General features: G+C 35.0%; 1 protein-coding gene across 18 annotated transcripts in view; it reads left to right on the top strand.

The window, feature by feature from the left end:
* CYRIB (CYFIP related Rac1 interactor B) overlaps positions 1-18,021 on the top strand; it is a 180,827-nt gene that overhangs the window by 139,090 nt on the left and 23,716 nt on the right. For 8 of the 18 annotated variants that reach the window (XM_023223889.2, XM_023223845.2, XM_023223839.3 and 5 more), the window contains 2 exons: positions 2,369-2,451; positions 10,310-10,431. In XM_023223889.2, the coding sequence (XP_023079657.1) occupies positions 2,379-2,451; positions 10,310-10,431 (195 nt within the window). In that variant the 5' untranslated portion in view covers positions 2,369-2,378. Of the gene's footprint in view, positions 1-1,387; positions 1,471-2,368; positions 2,452-3,111; positions 3,120-10,309; positions 10,432-18,021 lie in introns of all 18 variants that reach the window. The other 10 variants (XM_023223902.3, XM_023223878.3, XM_023223908.3 and 7 more) reach the window with 3 other exon arrangements.

Here is an 18,021-nt window from a genome sequence, read left to right as displayed (position 1 = left end):
TTTCCCTCTTAGCTTAATGTCACCTAATCCGTTTGTGTAAAGTATTGTACAAAATCAGACCGTTGAAATTCTGTGTGATAGAAAAATTAATATAAAAAGAAGATAGATCTCCACCTCCCCCATTGGGGGAATATTGTTTCAAAAGGGAAGAACCATTCAGTACTTACCATATGTGAATAAATTAGATTGCTTTTTAACATTTTATAAGAAATTTTTGTTTCCGTACATCAGACTTTGACCTCTAAAGCAAGTAACTGTTACACACTCGTATTTATTTCCTCATGGGAAGCTTACAGTTAGAAACATATGCTGATGTTGGAGAGTAGGTGGAAGAGGGGGATGCCACAGGTGACAGGAAGTATAACTTTTTTCAAGCTTCTTATAATGAGAGTGAGTGGCAAGCTGTCTTTTTTTCTTAATAAAAATATTGTTGTATGTTTTGCTTTATTTACATTTGCCAGCAACGGGATCTTTGGAGAAAAACACATAGCAATTGGAGGAAAAGTACAGCAGTTGGAGGGAGGAGGATGTGGGTAGCCGTGATACCATAGTTTGCCTCCCCTTTTGTTACTCTACCTTCCAGGTTTGAACCTGGTTTCCTGGATGTTTCTGACCCCATTTCCCACTTTCATCCTCACTATATTATGGAGATCTTGGGCAACATTTATGCCAATGCCGTATTTTCACTTTTTTTCCTCTGCAAACCTACTAAGTTGTGATAATTGCTGCCTCCCTGTTGTGCTTGTTTGCTGTGTTAACTTTTAAGTTCCATACATGGTATAGTTGTATATAGTTGATTATTCGGTCAAAGAGTTAAATAATAAAAGTTTGATTAATCTTAGGAGATAGAAGATATCAAAAATATTTTATGTGTGGTAAAGTTTTTTTAGATGGGTCATTAATTGATAACTTTCTTTAGGCTTTAATGGTTAAATGTGGTTTGAATACTTTCATCTTTGTATTCCCAATAGGATTTGACTCTGCAAGAAGGAAAATATCCCTATTGTTTAAAAAAATGGTTTCTGTATTTACTTATTTGAGAAATCTAGTTTTGCTCTTAATTTAAATCGAGAAATATATGCCTCAAAAATTTTAAAGGAGTAACACTAACATAGATAGTAATGAAATGTAAATATTGCAAGTTATATGTCAAAATCTAATCTTTTTTCCCATCTTGCTTTATGTAACTTTTTTGATATGTGGAAAAGAGGGACAGGAGCTATAAACTCAGAGCCAAATGTGCTTTTGTTGTTCCAAATTCTCAGTGCCAAAAGCATATAAACCTGCACCTGTTGATAATTATGAGCAAGCCAGCCTTTGCCAAATCCCAGGCCTCTGCTTAAAATTTTTTACTGGAACTAAATGATGTTGCCATTTTTATTTTTAGGTTTGCTGGCATGGGTAATCTCATTAAGGTGCTAACCAGGGACATAGACCACAATGCAGCACATTTTTTCTTGGACTTTGAAAGTAAGTCTCTTTAGCCCTTCACAGCTGGTGCATAATGCTAAAGGTGAAAGATGAATTATACTCACCACAGTGAAGGCCAGCCAGAATATCTGTTAAATAAACATGGGAATCAAACAAAGGTTGCATGATTTTTTCTTAATCGTAGGCAAACATCACCATCATATGTATAATTTAGTTTTTCATTTGCTAAAATCATGTTGAGTCTGTAGCCAGTGCTGTCCTTTCATTAGTCCATGAAGCAAGTAGCCTTATGATGAACATTCTAATAGTATGCTTTAGTGACTATGTCAAACAATGTTCGCTTATAATCCTATAATAATTTTATTTTAAAAATCAGAATTGTGCTGCATATCTTGAATCAGTACTCTCCGTAACCTCCACAGATTATTAACAATCCAAATTTGGTTAGAAATATATGCTTTATTTAATTGCATACAGGAAGAAAGTTTTATACTGTTGAGATGCAAAGGTGAGCCGTGGCCAAATGTATTAATATTTGGCTTTGAAATAAATTGTTGTTTCAGTGCTATACTAACAATACTACATGTAAATAATTCTTCATCAGAAATTTCTTTTTCAGAATATTAGCACTATTGGAATACTTAAAGAATTTTTCATTATAAGGCCATTAATGAAACTTGTCTTGGGAGAATTTTGAGAAGAATTAGAGCCTCAGTTGTGCCATTGTGTGCAGGAAAACCACATTTCACCTCTAGGTCCTACATATCAACACCTTGAGAAACCGATTTGCTGTCTGCCAGAGCACAGTCTGGGTAACCTGAAGAATGAATTCATGGCCTAATGAACATTTTCCCTGTTACTATTTTTCTTTAATTAAACTTCAGATGTTCTTTTTTATAAAGGGATATTTTCTCTTTTCTCATTCTTGTCTTGACAGGTACCTTAACATGGGGAATCTTCTTAAAGTTTTGACATGCACAGACCTTGAGCAGGGGCCAAATTTTTTCCTTGATTTTGAAAGTGAGAAGATGATTTTATATCTATTTCTCTTTGCCTGCAGTAGACTGCGTTTGTCTTGCACTAAATGAATGTTTCCACTTTGCCATCTTTTTAACTGCTTTGCATGACTGAGCTATGAATTGTTTGAGTAAATTTCTGGTGCCTTCTAGAACTGGAAGTCCTGTTTTATAGATTAAATTGTGATGATATAATATCTTTGAGTTTTTATAAGAGATTTTATATCTCTTAGTTAGAGATTATTTTGTAATTTGAGATCTATTCTCTAATGAAAACATTTTTATGAAAAATGTTGGAAAGGAGAAGTACTACCTCAAGATTTATTAATAGAAGCAATATTTGGGGAAAACTTATATTGCAGTCAAGAAAAATCGACCAGGTTTCGTTATTCTAGGGTACATATTTAAGTATTTCAAATATCAATCTGTTCATGAAGGCCATTCAGAGCTCAGTAATTTGGGCATAATATTAAAAGGTAAGTGTGAACCTAAATTATTTAATCTTTGCAGATAATTTGAAAAGTTAAAAAAATGGAATGTATTTATTTCAGGAATTTATTTTTTCTGACTCTAAATAAAAGGAAAAATAATGGGTTCACAGACCTTTAAGTAATTTGCCTTCTGTTTGTTTTATGTTGCATGACCTATTGTAATATGGTCTAAGAGTGGCAGGTAAGTGTCATTGACCTCGGTGCATGTTGCAAAGCTTTTGCTTTTTTTGGCTGTTGATACCGCTTTAGCTTGTCTGGTTGTCAAATTGAGAAGAATTATTAAATTGGTGTTTTAGTGTGAATGATGCTATTTTAACTGATCAATAGAAAATTGTTAGGAAAGGGTGAAGAGGTATTCCTTAGGTTTTAAATCATGTGATCCCTTATATTTTTATTTGAGGTTAAAGTGTTTGAACGTATTTTTATATACTTAAAATTTAAGACATTTTCTGATTTTAAAAACAAAACAAATAAATCATTTAAAATAAACCCCCAGAAAATCACTGCCTTTTCCTCCAACTTCAATTTAGTTTTTATGATTTAATGTAGTAATTCGTTCTATCTTATGAATCATTTTAAACCATGGCAGTTCATATGAACACATCAATTTATAGCTATCTTCATTTTGTAGAATAATTTGTGGTCTCTGGTTATTTTCTACTTTTATTCCATTTGTATAAAGAATCTGTTACAGTTTGGGTACTGTGTACAGGCTAGTAAAGAGTAGTAATATCAGTATCAGGTCCATATGAAATTGGGTTTCAGGGGAAATCGGGTTTTTAGGGGAAATAATATTAAATATTAGATGAATATTAGTTTTCTTGACCCTTCTCAACAATTTACCAGTGCTATGTTAAGTGCATGTTTAGCATGACTTTTAATCAGCTTGAGGATGTTGAGCAGACTGCTGACTTGAAGATACTCTTTCAGATGAGGCAACTTACATTAGAGCTGTATTTTAGTTTATTTGCATCTGTTTCAAACTTGGTCTTGTGTCTTTTTCTGCCGTTCTGTCTCCCTTTTCCTCTTTGTCTCAAATTCCTTACATTTACAGAATCTTGACTTTGATACAGTCAAGATCTTGTTCAAGACTTGGCACTTGATCTTTTTGTAAACCTAGCATTATATTATGGTCAAGTGGGAAGCATGAATTTAAATGTAGTATTTAAAAGATTACTTGGTCTTGGCTTTCCAATCTGTGGGAGTGTTTGGATCATTTTATACACACATACACACACATACATTTTTTTTTTTTTTTTGATACAAGGTCTTACCCTGTCACCCAGGCTGGAGTGCAGGGGCGCGATCTTAGCTCACTGCAACCTCTACCTACCTGGCTCAAGGGATCCTCCCACCTCAGCCTCCAGAGTAGCTGGGACTACAGGCACATGCCACCAAGCCCAGCTAATTTTTCATATTTTTGGTAGAGATGGGGTTTCACCGTGTTGCCCAGGCTGGTCTCAAACTCCTGAGCTCAAGTGATCCACCCACCTTGGCCTTCCAAAGTGCTGGGATTACAGATATGAGCTACTGCACCCGGTACATTATTATAATTAAATAATAGTGACAGGAAAAGGTAAAAACTGCAAACAACAGTAATAACCAGTAATGCAGAAGTACATAAAAATGTTAACTGTAAAGGCAGATATTGTTGCCTATATCAGCCGATGTAGATCTTTTGGTTTTATACTTACTGGTATACTATAAATGAAATTTAGTGGCGACATACTGTATACCAAAGTAGAGTTTACCCATTGTTATTTCTTATTTAGATTTTTAGATACATTTTCTTTTGATTCTAACATTGGCATTATCTTAATTTAATCTCCAGTCCATTTCTATATTTTTCTTCTTTTTGGAAATACGCATTTGTAAAAGCTTACCATATCATTAAGCTACTATAGTGACCTTGGCCCATCAGATGGGTGCTCTCTTAAACTGTTGTATACTACTTTATACCAGACTCAAAATTGCCAACATAGTTAATCTGCTAGTTCTCAATAACTTAAAATAAAGCCACATTATTTTTGATAGAGTAATTAGTACTACATTGTTTATTACTAGGTGCACTTTAATATTCATGTCACCAGAGTAATTTAGTTTTTCTATTAATCTGATTGGTTAAGTCTATCCCAATATGTCTCTGCAGTTGGGTAACTATAGAAATAATTCATGCAGATTACCTGGCTATTTGTATCATAATTATATTCAAATGACATATTCTAGTGCATTTGAAATGTAATTTAATGGAATCTTGTAGTTTACAAAATTAAGATTGTCTTTAAAGTAAATTATTATTCCCTTAACTTACTACTCCTCTCACAACCCCCATAACTGTTTTTCACTTCAGTTCAACATACATTTATGCCTTGCCTCCTGTATACCAGCCAGTAGGTGCTGGGGATGCAAAATAGAACTAAGATACAACCCATACATGCTGGGAGCTCTCAATCTAGTAGGAGAGGATAGAAACGAAAGCTCATAATTTTGTTTTGTTTTGTTTTTAAGACAGGGTCAGTCTCTGTCGCCCAGGCTAGAGTGCAGTGGCATGATCGCCGCTCACTGCAGGTTTGACCTCCCAGGCTCAAGTGACCCTCTCACCTCAGTCCCCAAAAGTAACTGGAATTACAGATGCCCACCTGCCAGAAAACTCATAGTTTTACTTATTTATTTTCAACGTGTAGCTTATGAAGATACTAACTTTAAATGGCAGTGAGTAGAATGAGAATCATCATGGAAGACCCTTTTTTTTTTTTTTGAGACGGAGTCTCACTCTTGTCACCCAGGCTGGAGTGCAATGGCATGATCTTGGCTCACTGCATCCTCCACCTTCTGGGTTCAAGCGATTCTCCTGCCTCAGCCTCCCGAGTAGCTGAGATTACAGGCATGCAGCACCACACCCAGCTAATTTTTGGTATTTTTAGTAGAGATGGGGTTTCACCATGTTGGCCAGGCTGATCTCAAACTCCTGACCTCAGGTGATCCACCCGCCTTGGCCTCCCAAAGTGCTGGGATTACAGGTGTGGGCCACCGCACCTGGCCCATCATGGAAGACTTTCTGATGGTGATGTTTGAATTGGTGTTTGGAGAGTGAATTAGAATGTTTTGAACTAATATAGTGAAGGACAGTAGAAAGAAGGAACAACATGGACAAAGACCTTATGGAATAAAATGTTAGTCTGTATTCAGTCGAATGTTTACTCTTGATAGAAGGATTTTTTCCTTAGAACAGATTACACCTGGATGATAAGATTTTATTTTGTTTTTGTTTAATAATAGTTCAGTTAAAACATAAGCCCAAAATTGCTCCATAAAATTTGGCAGCAGTTATGCTATTGACAGCATATAAAAAGCACTCAATCGAGCTAGGTTCAGTGGCTCATGGCTGTAATTCCAGCACTTTGGGAGGCCACAGCAAAAGGATCACTTGAGTCAAGGAGTTTGAGACCAGACTGGGCAACATGGCAAGACTCTATCTGTACAAAAAAATTTTTTTTTTTTTAATTAGCTGGGAATAGTGACATCTGGCCCTGCAGTGAGCTGTGATGGCTCCACTGCACTCCACCTTGAGTAGCTGAGTGAGACTGTCTTTGGAAAAAAAACAACAACACTGAATGGGGGCCTGTATACTCTCTAGTTGTTGGAATTTCCTATTTTATAACAACAGTGTTAATTTATAGCTTGTTCTAATGACAAATCTCTAGTCTAAGTAACTTCTATATCTGCTAGCTCACTAAATTCTAGTTCTTGGGAGAAAAGTGACTTTTGTTTATTTTTGTGTCCTTTCCCAATCTTAGCATAGTGCTTTTTAAATGATAGAAGTTCAGTATGTATTTTTTAAACTTGATTTACTTACCTCCAGGTAGATCAAAATAGGAGAGTAAATAGAGGTAGTCATTTGTTACGGAAGAAATAGAATATATTTTCTCTGATTCTGTTATAGTGCCTTTCCATTGAGTCATGCATTTCCTCTATTCCTTGTGTCCTTTGTGTTACTTGTTTCCCCCTTACCATTTAGAAATATTGGGACCTACTCTGACTTACTTTTTCATTTATCTCTTGCATAGTTTCAGTTGGTTTTGCCCTGTACTTTGAAATATCTTTATTCTGGTATCATCTTTCCTATTTTTCTAAAATGATATAGGATGATATTTATTCAGAGATCAAAAAGCATAGTAGTCTCCTTTAATTCATGCTGGAGACTTATGTCTCTGTACCCTTTCATTCATTCAAAATGTATTATAGAAAATCTAGGAACTGAGTTTACATGTGTACCAGTGGTACATACTGTACATTCTAGTCTCTGTCTTGATGTAACTTACAGGGATAGATTGCATAGGTTTATTAAATGAATTAATGTAAAATTAAAGCAGAAAGACCCCTTATAATTATAATTTTTATGTTGACTTTTTATTTTTTCATTTCATGGTTAGTCCTTCCTTCTTTTGATATTATAATGACTTCAATTTTAGCAGTTATATTTAGTGACTCTTTTTCTACCCTCCACCCTATAGGAAATTAGTGTGAAGTTACTAAAATTTTTAATTTGCCTTCAATAAGAACAATTGAAACATGCCTTAATTTCCCTTGAACAGCTTTAAAAACTAAACTTGATGAGTAATATGTCTACTACTCTCAGTAGTAGATACATTATTTTGCAATTTTGAATGTCCTTTTGTAAGCTGACTAAATGGTACTTTTTTTTTTTAAATAGTAAAGCCATTTTTTTCTATGGAAAATCAAAGTGACAAGTCTTGGTTGCATTGTATAGTACCGTTTTTTGAAAAAAAAAAAAAGTAAATAAAAAGCTTTATTTTATACAGCTTTTCCCCTTTCCTAGTATTTCACCCTTTTTGCATGACTTGCTTTCAGTAAAGTAGTGCTTACTTGTCTGCTATTTTCTGTTTGTCTTCATTTCTACAGCAGTCTTCAGCAGCTTTCAAAATTATAAATGTGACTTTCCTGTGACAGTCTAAAAAATGTTTAATCATTGTGATATTGGGTGTTTTTCTCACCCTAAAGGGAAACTTAAATCTTCTCCTCTTTTTTTAAATTTCTTGGTACTTATTAAACCTTTACTAGTTATTAACCACTTACAAGGTCTACGTAAGTGTACTTGATAATGTTTCGTTTGTATGTTAAGTCTCAGTGTCACATTTTTATGTTAACAGCTAGTCACCACACCTAAAATACATAGTCTAGCATTTTCAAACTTCACAGATACCTTTGATATGTAATAGCTAAACTGTTGTCCTTTGTCATGAATTCCCACTTCATGAATTCAAACTAGATACGTGTCTACTATTGATGTTATGTCTGTAGTTTCACAATTCCATATGAAAACGTGTAAGACTGTCATTTTTTGCATGTAAAACATATTTTTCTCTACTGCATCTGATGTAAGTATAAAAGTTATGAAGTGTGTTTTTTTAAAAAAGAGTGTATGTCTGACTATTACATTGGAAAATATGGTCTGGCTAAATGTAAAATATTTAGCAGTAAATTATTCCTGCTAAATAACAAAGCTTGATCTATAAGAAAGCTAACCATTTAGTTGCAATATCAGTATTTGTTCCTAGTAATAATACCTTTGTAGCCTTGGATAGAGAGTTTTTTTAATTTTTCAATTGGCTCCTCTTGTATAATTATTTTGTCACAGTATTTTCTTCCTAAAAAAATGATTTCTGAAAAGAAATTTGAAAAATAAGGGAACAGATATGTAAACACATTCTTAAATTGACTTTACATTATGAATGTTACTTTATTGTTGCTGTAGTAGTTTTACGTATGTTGAGTTTAAAATTCGGTAATGTAATTATTGAATTTTTAAAAAATATGTTGTATATTTTTGACTATTTGGTAGATTTAATAGGTAGAATTGAATTATTACTTGCTTCAAGCACAAAATAAAGTTACAGTTTTTAGGGATCTTTACTCCCAGTTTCATGTGTAAACAAAGTTTCTTTACAATGTTCTAAGTAAAGGAATAAAGAAGTCATTGTGTATTTGTGGTGAGGCGAAAAGGAGCAGAAAAGTCTAGTTAACTAATTTTATATGATTGGTAGACAAAGATTTACCAAAAACCTTCTTTTTTGTTTGTTAAAATATTTTTAAACTTAAAGACCAATGTGGTAGTATTAAAAGTGTTCTTACTTCATCTTCAATTCATACTGATTCCTTTTCCCTCATAAGGGAAAATTTTAGCATGGAGGAATTCTGCGATTTTTCTCTAAAACATGATAATCAAATGTTTATGATTTTACGTGCTTTATGCCTTACCTGTGGTGCTGAATGTGGCTTAGTTGGAAAGATTTGTGAGAAAACCTTCATTTCCTGTTAGAGTCCACCTTTTTTCTTAAAATATAAAAGATTTGTCCTTAGAGAAACAAATGACCAGTGTTACTAAAAGCAAGATTTCTGTTAGCTTGAGTCAAGCAGAGAGAAATCCAGATTTAGTCATTCATTAACATATGTTTTGCAGCTAACACCACAGGTGGTGAAAATGCCCATGTTTTGTGTCCTTGATTCTGCTTTTTATAACTGTAATTCTTCCTTCATTTTTCTCTTACTCCCAAGTGTGTAGGAACTCAGATTTTCTTTAGTATTTCAAAATTTCAGTAATATTATTGTAGTGTAGCTTAAAGTGTCTAGTTTTCACCAACTGAGTAATTGTGGAGCAGTTTTATAACTTGAACTCCTCTGCATAGGATTCTTGACCTTGTATTCATCAACAGAATAGTTCAGTGATACTCTCTTGGGTTTGTTGTTAAATATATATATCCTCCCTTTTTTAACCTATAGTATTTATGTTGAGACACTTTCGAGTTATTCCTGGCAAAGGGGGTGAGCACCTAAAAACTATTCTTTTAAAGTTTTTTACTTTTTTATATCAAAACTCAGTCATTAAAAGTAAAATGAACTTTATAGGAAAATGAATATAGTTTGTCTTAAACTATAGATAAACAACATGTTTTAGTAGGCTTTCTTTTGCATTAAAATCTATCATTTCTGATGCATTTACAGTGATAGTGATGGATGTAGTAGAAATAGTGATTGTTAAAACTATCACAATTAAAAAATTTAATTATAATTATCAGATTGGTTTAATATTCCAAGTCCTAATTTGGAACTTAAACTAAGTTAATAGTATTTGGTGTTCCCTTGTTTTCTGTAATATCTATAAACTTGAAACTGGTCATTTAAATGTAGAACTATGGAAAAAGTATTAGTCTTTCCTTAAAAAGTTCAAAGTTAACATTAACTAGAATTAACTCATCTTTGGAAATTTGGGTTGTTAATTGCTTAGAGTTACACGTGTATTTAAAAAAATTCATGTCACTGTAAATTTTCTTGTGCTTTCCTGCTATTTAGATGCCCAGCCTACAGAGTCTGAGAAGGAAATTTATAATCAGGTGAATGTAGTATTAAAAGATGCAGAAGGCATCTTGGAGGACTTGCAATCATACAGAGGAGCTGGCCACGAAATACGAGAGGTAAAGCACATTTATGTATTTTCTAGTTAACTTAAAACTTACTGTCCCACCTCTTTGTAATCTCTATTGTTTTCTAGACTTCAGAATTCTGTATTTCATACTAAGTATTATATTTGAAGGATGCTCACTTGGCATTGTTTCAGAAGTGATAGCAGTGAAATGAGCATGAAAGGAAAAACTGCGTTCCATAAACAGGTAGTTTTTGTACATTAAGAAAATGTTATTTACTTTTTGGGTTGCTCTTGTACCTGAAATTTGCAGTATTTATATGGTGCTTCCTAGGAGAAAGTTGAAATCCTCCTTATAGTCAGTACACCTTCCCCATGACTTTACACCACAAAGAAAATATGCAGTGTGGTCTCTCTCAACTTTCCTCTCCCAAACTTCTGAGCTTTTTCAGATTTCCATTCATCTCATTTTCTGTTTCTTTTGTTTTTCAGAAGAAACTGTGTCCTTGCTTCTTTCCAAGACTAACTTCTTTACCTTTGTTCTTCATCCTGTTTTGAAACTTTACTCTCTGAATTATTTTTTCTCTTAGTTAAATCTTCTGTCTTTTTGCTTTTACTGAATTCTTCCCTGTAGCATATCCATGTTTAGGTGTCCAGAACTATACAGAGGAAATCTGTGTCCCCTGGGCCTTCATCTCTCCCCTTCTCATTACTGCATTTCTTGAAGCCATTGCCCGTGCTGTGTTTCTTGTTTCTTCCCATCCTCTGGTTTGTTTATTATTCTCTATAACAAAGAGTGCAGAGGTCATCAAGGTCACTCTTTGGGACATACATTCCATATCCACCTTGATTTCTCTTCTGACATTTGGAGTACTAAGTGAAGGCAGAATCAAGTGCAGACACCAGAAGGTGGTGATTCAAAACATGTGTTGGTGATTGACCAAATGTTTAGGGTAAGGGAAGAGAGAGAGTTAAATGATTCCCTGGTTTTTATTTTATTTTGAGACAGGGTTTAGCTCTGTCACCCTGCCTGGAGTGCAGTGGTGCAACCACAACTCACTGCAGCCTCAACCTGCTGGGCTCAAGTGATCCTCTTGCTTCAGTCTCCCCAGTAGCTGGCACTCACCACCATGCCTGGCTAATCCACTGCCAAATAGAGGCAGGGTTTTGCCATGTTGCCCAGGCTAGTCTTGAACTCTTGGCCTCAAGTGATCCCCCCACGTTGGCCTCCCAAAGTGTTGGAATTACAGGCATGAGCTACCATGCCTGGCCTTTGTTTTTATTTTACATTAGCAGATTGTAGTGTCATTAACTGAGGGAAATTTTGGTGTGAATTCTGTTTCTTGATATGCATCCTTCCTTTGTTTTTGTCTGGAATGCCCTTCCTTTTTTTCTTCAAACCCCCTAATAATCTCCTACTTCCTCTTACTGTTTTGCTCACTTTGCACACGTATCTTTTGTGGGAACCATTCTTTTTTTGTGGGGGTAAACCATTACTATTGAGTGTTTATCTCTCTACCACTGTACTTCCAGCTTGAGGAGGGTAAACCTGGTTTCTTATGTATTTTGTTATTATCAGCACCTAATACATTGTAAACTTACAGCACTTAGTAAGCAGTTAGTTGTTGAACAAATAAATACAAGGGCTTTAGTCTTGGCAATGTTATTGGCTTAAGTAAAACCCTAAGGTTTCGGTAAACTAAGGCATATAACCATTTCTGTGAAATTGAAGTTCTCTAAACATTTAAACGTATTTTGAAAAATCAAACATTTGTGGAAATGAAAGATGTAAATGATTTAGTAGGATCTTAATTAACTAATTGGTAAGTTTTTTATGATGGTTGTTAGTGCTACAAATTCGTTTAAATTGTTTATAAGTGTTAGGTCATTAAACTTCTTTAAAGCTTGTTGTTATGAAGAGAAAAATCTTGCTATAGAGACAAACAATATTCATTTCCTGTTTGATTGTTTTGTTTCTTTTTTTTTTTTTGAGGCAGAGTTTTACTCTTGTCGCCCAGGCTGGAGTGATCTCAGCTCACTGCAACCTCCCCCTCCCAAGTTCAAGCAATTCTGCCTCAGCCTACCGAGTAGCTGGGATTGTAGGCACCCACCGCCATGCCCAGCTAATTTTTGTATTTTTAGTGGACACAGGACTTCACCATGTTGGCCAGGCTGGTCTCGAACTCCTGATCTCAGGTGATCTACCCACCTCCCCCTCCCAAAGTGCTGGGATTACAGATGCAAACCACCACTCCCAGCCTCTGTTTTGTTTTCTTTTCTTTTCTTTTCTTTTCTTTTTTCTTTCTTTTCTTTTCTTTTCTCTTTTCTTTTCTTTTCTTTTCTTTTCTTTTCTTTTCTTTTCTTTTCTTTTCTTTTCTTTCTTTAAAAAAATATAGAACTCCTAGGCCTTTTTTTTAATGGGGTTTCACTCTGTTGGCCAAGTTGTTCTTGGACTCTTGGCCTCAAGCAGTCCTCCTGCCTCAGCCTCCCATAGTGCTAGGATTACAGATATGAGCCACTGTGTCCAGCCCGGGTTTTTGTTTTTGTTTTTAATTGCAGTACTTCCCGTTTGGGAGAATTATTCTGCTTCTGTGTGTGGGAAGGCTTTCTACAATATGATAATAATAATATTAATAATAGTGTTTTCTCTAAAGTCTGTTTATAGATTTGATTGAATGCATATTAAGATTCATTTGTAATCTTCTGGAATAGAGTATAGTGGTAGAAAAGTTTATATATAGGATATATCAAAGAGACCTTCTAGGGCTGTGAAGCTAGGATATCCTAATGCTATGACCAAAGATTGAAGTTTTGCATAGGATCCCATAGTCACTCAGTAGTGCTGTTTTCCTAAGGAACTACAAGACATAGTGACGCGTAGTTCACTCAAAAATAGTCCATGATTTGTGATGTGAGAAAGTGTCTCCAAGTTTAAAAGAAAAAAGAAGGTTTACGTAGAAAAATAACACTGGAGAACACAAAAATACAAGGTAAAAGTAATAAGCAATGGTAAGTGATTCATCTTACCAGGCTTGAAACAACTTACAAAGGTACCATTGTTGAATGTTGATAAATGAAGTAATAAAAGATAAATAAGCATTGAAATATAAAATATGTAAGCTAGAAAACTGAAAAGCTGTATTTAAATCTACTGTAGATGGGGGCAAATGTGTAACTATTCAGGCAGTTGAAATTTTTGTTGAGAAGTTGATGCAGGTTTAATGATACAAAGAGAAAAGATTTCTGAAGAGTAGAGAAACAAAGGAAGGTACAAATGAAAGATGAATATATACCAAATATACAAATAACTGATGTGTTATAACAGTCATAGGTCAATAACTAAATTGCTGATAGTGTTAATTAATAAGACTTAGAGCAGCCAACTCTTCTATCTATGAAAAAGCACAGACAGCAGAAAAAATGGTCAGCTTTGCTGGTAAGTGCACATCACTGTGAAGAAGTTTTAGTTGGTTTGTGAAGAAATGGTAGTCTCAGTCACTTTAAGAAGTATTGTAAAATGGGTAGTCTTTTTGGAGGTCGGTTTGGCAGTATGTTAAAAAAATATATAAAATTGTTTGTGCTCTTGCACCAGGTACTTATATTTTATAAAACATTCCAAACAACTGTAATTTAAGAGGAAATGTCAATGTAAAAACTAGTATGGCCGCCTTATTCATAGTAGCAAAATGAGGAAGCAATTCACAGAGTTATGGTGAAGATAAAATTTGACAACCCATGTAAACAGCATAGCGCCGTATCTGATACAAAGCTACATAAACCGAGAATTTTCTTATTACTACTATACTAATGATGTTGCATTATATATTAATATATTTTAGTTTAAATAAGCATTGCAAAATAGAATAAAATTTGATTTAAGATAGAATCTATTAAATAAACAATGCTTATTGTCTAGGATTAACCACCTAGAGGGAAAGAAATACTTTCCATTAATGTAATATGCCTGTAACCGCCTTAACATTTTTTTTTTGTAAATTAAAAAATAAATAAATAGCCGGGTTTGGTGGCACACACCTGTAATCCCAGCACTGGGAGGCTGAGATGGATGGATCACCTGAGATCAGGGGTTCAAGACCAGCCTGATTAACATGGTGAAACCCCATCTCTACTAAAAAAAAAAAAAAATTAGCCAGATGTGGTGGCGCATGTCTGTAATTCGAGCTACTTGGGAGGCTGAGACAGGAGAATCACTTATACCTGGGTGGCGGAGGTTGCAGTGAGCCGAGATTGCACCATTGCACTCCAGCCTGGGCAACAAGAGTGAAACTCCATCAAAATAAATAAATAAATAAATAGAGACTTGCTATGTTGCCAACACTGGTCTTGAACTCCTGGCCTCAAGCGATCCTTCTGTCTCAGCCTCCCAAAGTGCTGGGATTACAGATGTGAGTGTGTAATGTGCCCAGCCAGTTTTAACATTTTTGAAAATGAGTTATACCTGCTCCGTAATAACCTCACCACTGACATTTACTAAGTGCCCCTTTGCCTTTTACATGTTGGCTCTAATGGGTGTTGACCCAAAACCTTACCTAACAGAGTGAAATTATTGTGAGAGGACAAGGAATTAGAAGTATAAGGAAGAACCGTAAAATATTTATTGTAAGGGAGCAGCCAGTGTCTTCAGTTCTAAATCTAGGCAAGGCAGGGCCAAGGAAATAGTTATCTGTGCCCAGTTACGAAAATGGGTGACATTTGCTGGAGCATTTTTATATTGTGAGAATGAATTGATATTTAGAAAAGCATTTTTAGATCCTTGCGAGAAAAATAGGATCGACTTCTTTAAGAGAAGAAAATAAAATTTTAACTTTTATCTATTTGCTTTTTTGTTACTGTTTTTTAGTTTAATAGACATTTATTCCTTTAGTTGAATAATCTCTATACAGTCAAAATGTATGATTTAAGTTACCAGTATTATTATTATTTTTTAGTAGAAAGGAATTTAGATCTCAACAATTCCTGTGAACTTTGTGAATATTTCCTGGAAATCAGTTAACCAAGCCTTTTGAATCCCATAGAGAAGATAGGAGAAAAATTGGTCCAGAGAAACCAGTATTTAAATTAAAGCCAGCAAATCTAGAATGTAGAATTGTGCAATTCCTTTTCTGCATTTCCTTCACACTCAAATTTACCCTGGGAGACAGTAGCCTAGTCTATGGAAAAACGTGATAAAGACAAATGCAATGCACTGTGTTGGTATGTAAATGTTGGCACATATCTGATGTTCCAGCTTTGTGGAATGATAAGGTAATTTTAGGGTAGTTTGAGCAGGGACAAGAGAGGTAACTGCAGACAACACATACGGTTAGATTGGAAACCGGGAACTTCTATTGGCTCAATTATGACTTTTCTCTGTAGCCTGTGAGTGTGGACAGAGTGGGTTGGCTGAAGATGTTTTTATTTGTAAGGCTGACTGGTCTAAGAATGATGTACATACTTCTAAATAGCCAACTATTTTCCCCTGATGTGGCTGAAGGATTCATAATGGTCACAAGTTAGTGTTACTGATAAGTATTTTTAAAACTTGATTAAAGTTGACTTTTTTACCCTCACACTTCAAAGGTATTTATCTAAAGTTTACTGGCTTCCCATCCTAGCATTGATTAGTAATTTGCAAAAGTTAAGGTTAATAATTCATACTTATATAACATTCAGTTTCACAATACACCAGTGTCAATAGCCCTACTGACTACTATCCATTAATTTGTATAGAGCTGTGGCATTGGAACTTTTATGTGAACTTAAAATGCTACTGTGGAGACTGAGGCAGTTTTGTTTAGGTTAACCCAGATTTGTTTCATTCCTAAGAAAAGCCTCTTGCAACACATTTATTATTCTGAGAAATGGTTATTATTCCACATTTTTGGAAACTTTTCTCTCAGAAACAGCAGTCATACATGGAACAATAAATTAAATTCAAAAATGTGGATTCTATTTGAGCCCATATTTTTCTACATATGGTCACGACATAGGGTTAAAGTATCATCCTCCCACTCTACAAATGTCTAAAGTGAAACTAAACTTAAAAAGTCTGTACTTGCCGAACCCAGCCACTTGAAAGTAAACCAGCACAGCGTTGCCATCACCCCAATAAAACTGTAGGATTAATCACGTGCACCAGACAAATCTGCAGAGCTAGTTAAAGAATTTATTTTAAACCTCCTGTATCACACAGCGTGTTTTGAACACTTGACATGTAACTCCAAAGTTTATATTACTAGAAAGAAGACATACTATCACTTTAAGTTTTATGATTTGACAAAGCATTCATGAAATAATCTGCAGACTGTTTTTAACAGACAAGTAACACCTGTAAACAGATGTGACTGTCCTAAGTTGTTAAATAGATATTAATTATACAAACATTACATATATTAGTGGTGAAGGTGGAGCTGGAGAGCATTATACCTTCTCCAAGCTGCATGGCAAGAACCAGACACAGTTTTGTGGAATTTAGGGACCATCCAACCCATTGCTTTTTCAGCCTGCAGATGTCAGCCCACGCATCACCCTGTGCTTGTAGACTGGTTTGGTGATCTGCTGGGTGTCAGGACTTCTTCTATAGCTTTATGGAATTGATCAATGAGGAAAACCTCAAAAATGTGTACGTGGAATCTTCACCAACCCAGTAAGAATTCAGGACACGGCCCCACAGTGGCGTCCAGCTCACTCCTTTGCAGTGTACTGAAGGCTTCGAGCAAACTTAAGCAGATTAACACCATAAAGGACAGGCTACCTGTACGTTGCACCCTTAGGAACTGGGCATTTTCAGCCGCCACAGTACACACGAATCCTATATATGACATAACCTTGTGTGGCTTAGTCTGCACACTTTATTGGGCTGGGTGGGGCCAGGATCTCTGTGGAGAGAAGAGAACTGATGGTACTGCCAACAGTGGACCATCAGTGAAAGCACATTACATCAAACTACTTCTGCCTCCATGCCTCCTGGATGGAATTCTATGTACCCATCTTGGCTTATTTGATTGTTGCCAGTAGGCAAAAAGGCTTATTTACTTGTTTGCTGAATAACAAATACAAGAAACAAATTTTTACTACCTGATAGAAATCATTACCAAGTCTGGGCCTGAGGCCAAAGGATTTTTTTTCATATATATCAGCATATCAGGGTCTCTTTGAAATGTCCTTATTACAGTAGAAGGTGAACAAAGGATTGTTACATGTTGTAATGTCAGATTTTCTTCAGTATTACAGTATTTCTGGATTAATGACATAAGTAGGATTGACTTCAGGTTTCTGTTGGGTTTAAGCATCATTTAAAAATATTGAATAAAACATCAATTTGAAAACGGTGCCCAAGCTTATAAAGTAAATTGCTTACCCAGTATATAGCCCATTAATTCAGTTTGCAGCTAATTTGTTCAGAGCATCCTTTAGATCTGTCTGGGTTCAATTTTATTTTGCTTTCCTGTGTTTTGTTTTTTGTGTGGATGGAGTCAGAGTACTAGTGCCTTGGGAGTATTGAGACATGTCATGTAACATCTTGATAGTGTTGATAAGCAGGTCCCTGCTTTAGTTCTGAATTTCAGATGGTATGTTTAGTTTGTTTCAAGATGTTAGAGAAAGTAAATCAGGTTGTTAAAAAACGTGTTAACTTCTGTAA

Source organism: Piliocolobus tephrosceles, chromosome 7, assembly GCF_002776525.5.
Source record: "Piliocolobus tephrosceles isolate RC106 chromosome 7, ASM277652v3, whole genome shotgun sequence".
Classification (NCBI taxonomy): domain Eukaryota; kingdom Metazoa; phylum Chordata; class Mammalia; order Primates; family Cercopithecidae; genus Piliocolobus; species Piliocolobus tephrosceles.
Note: the sequence above shows the minus strand (reverse complement) of the source record. Positions and strands in the feature narration are given on the sequence as shown.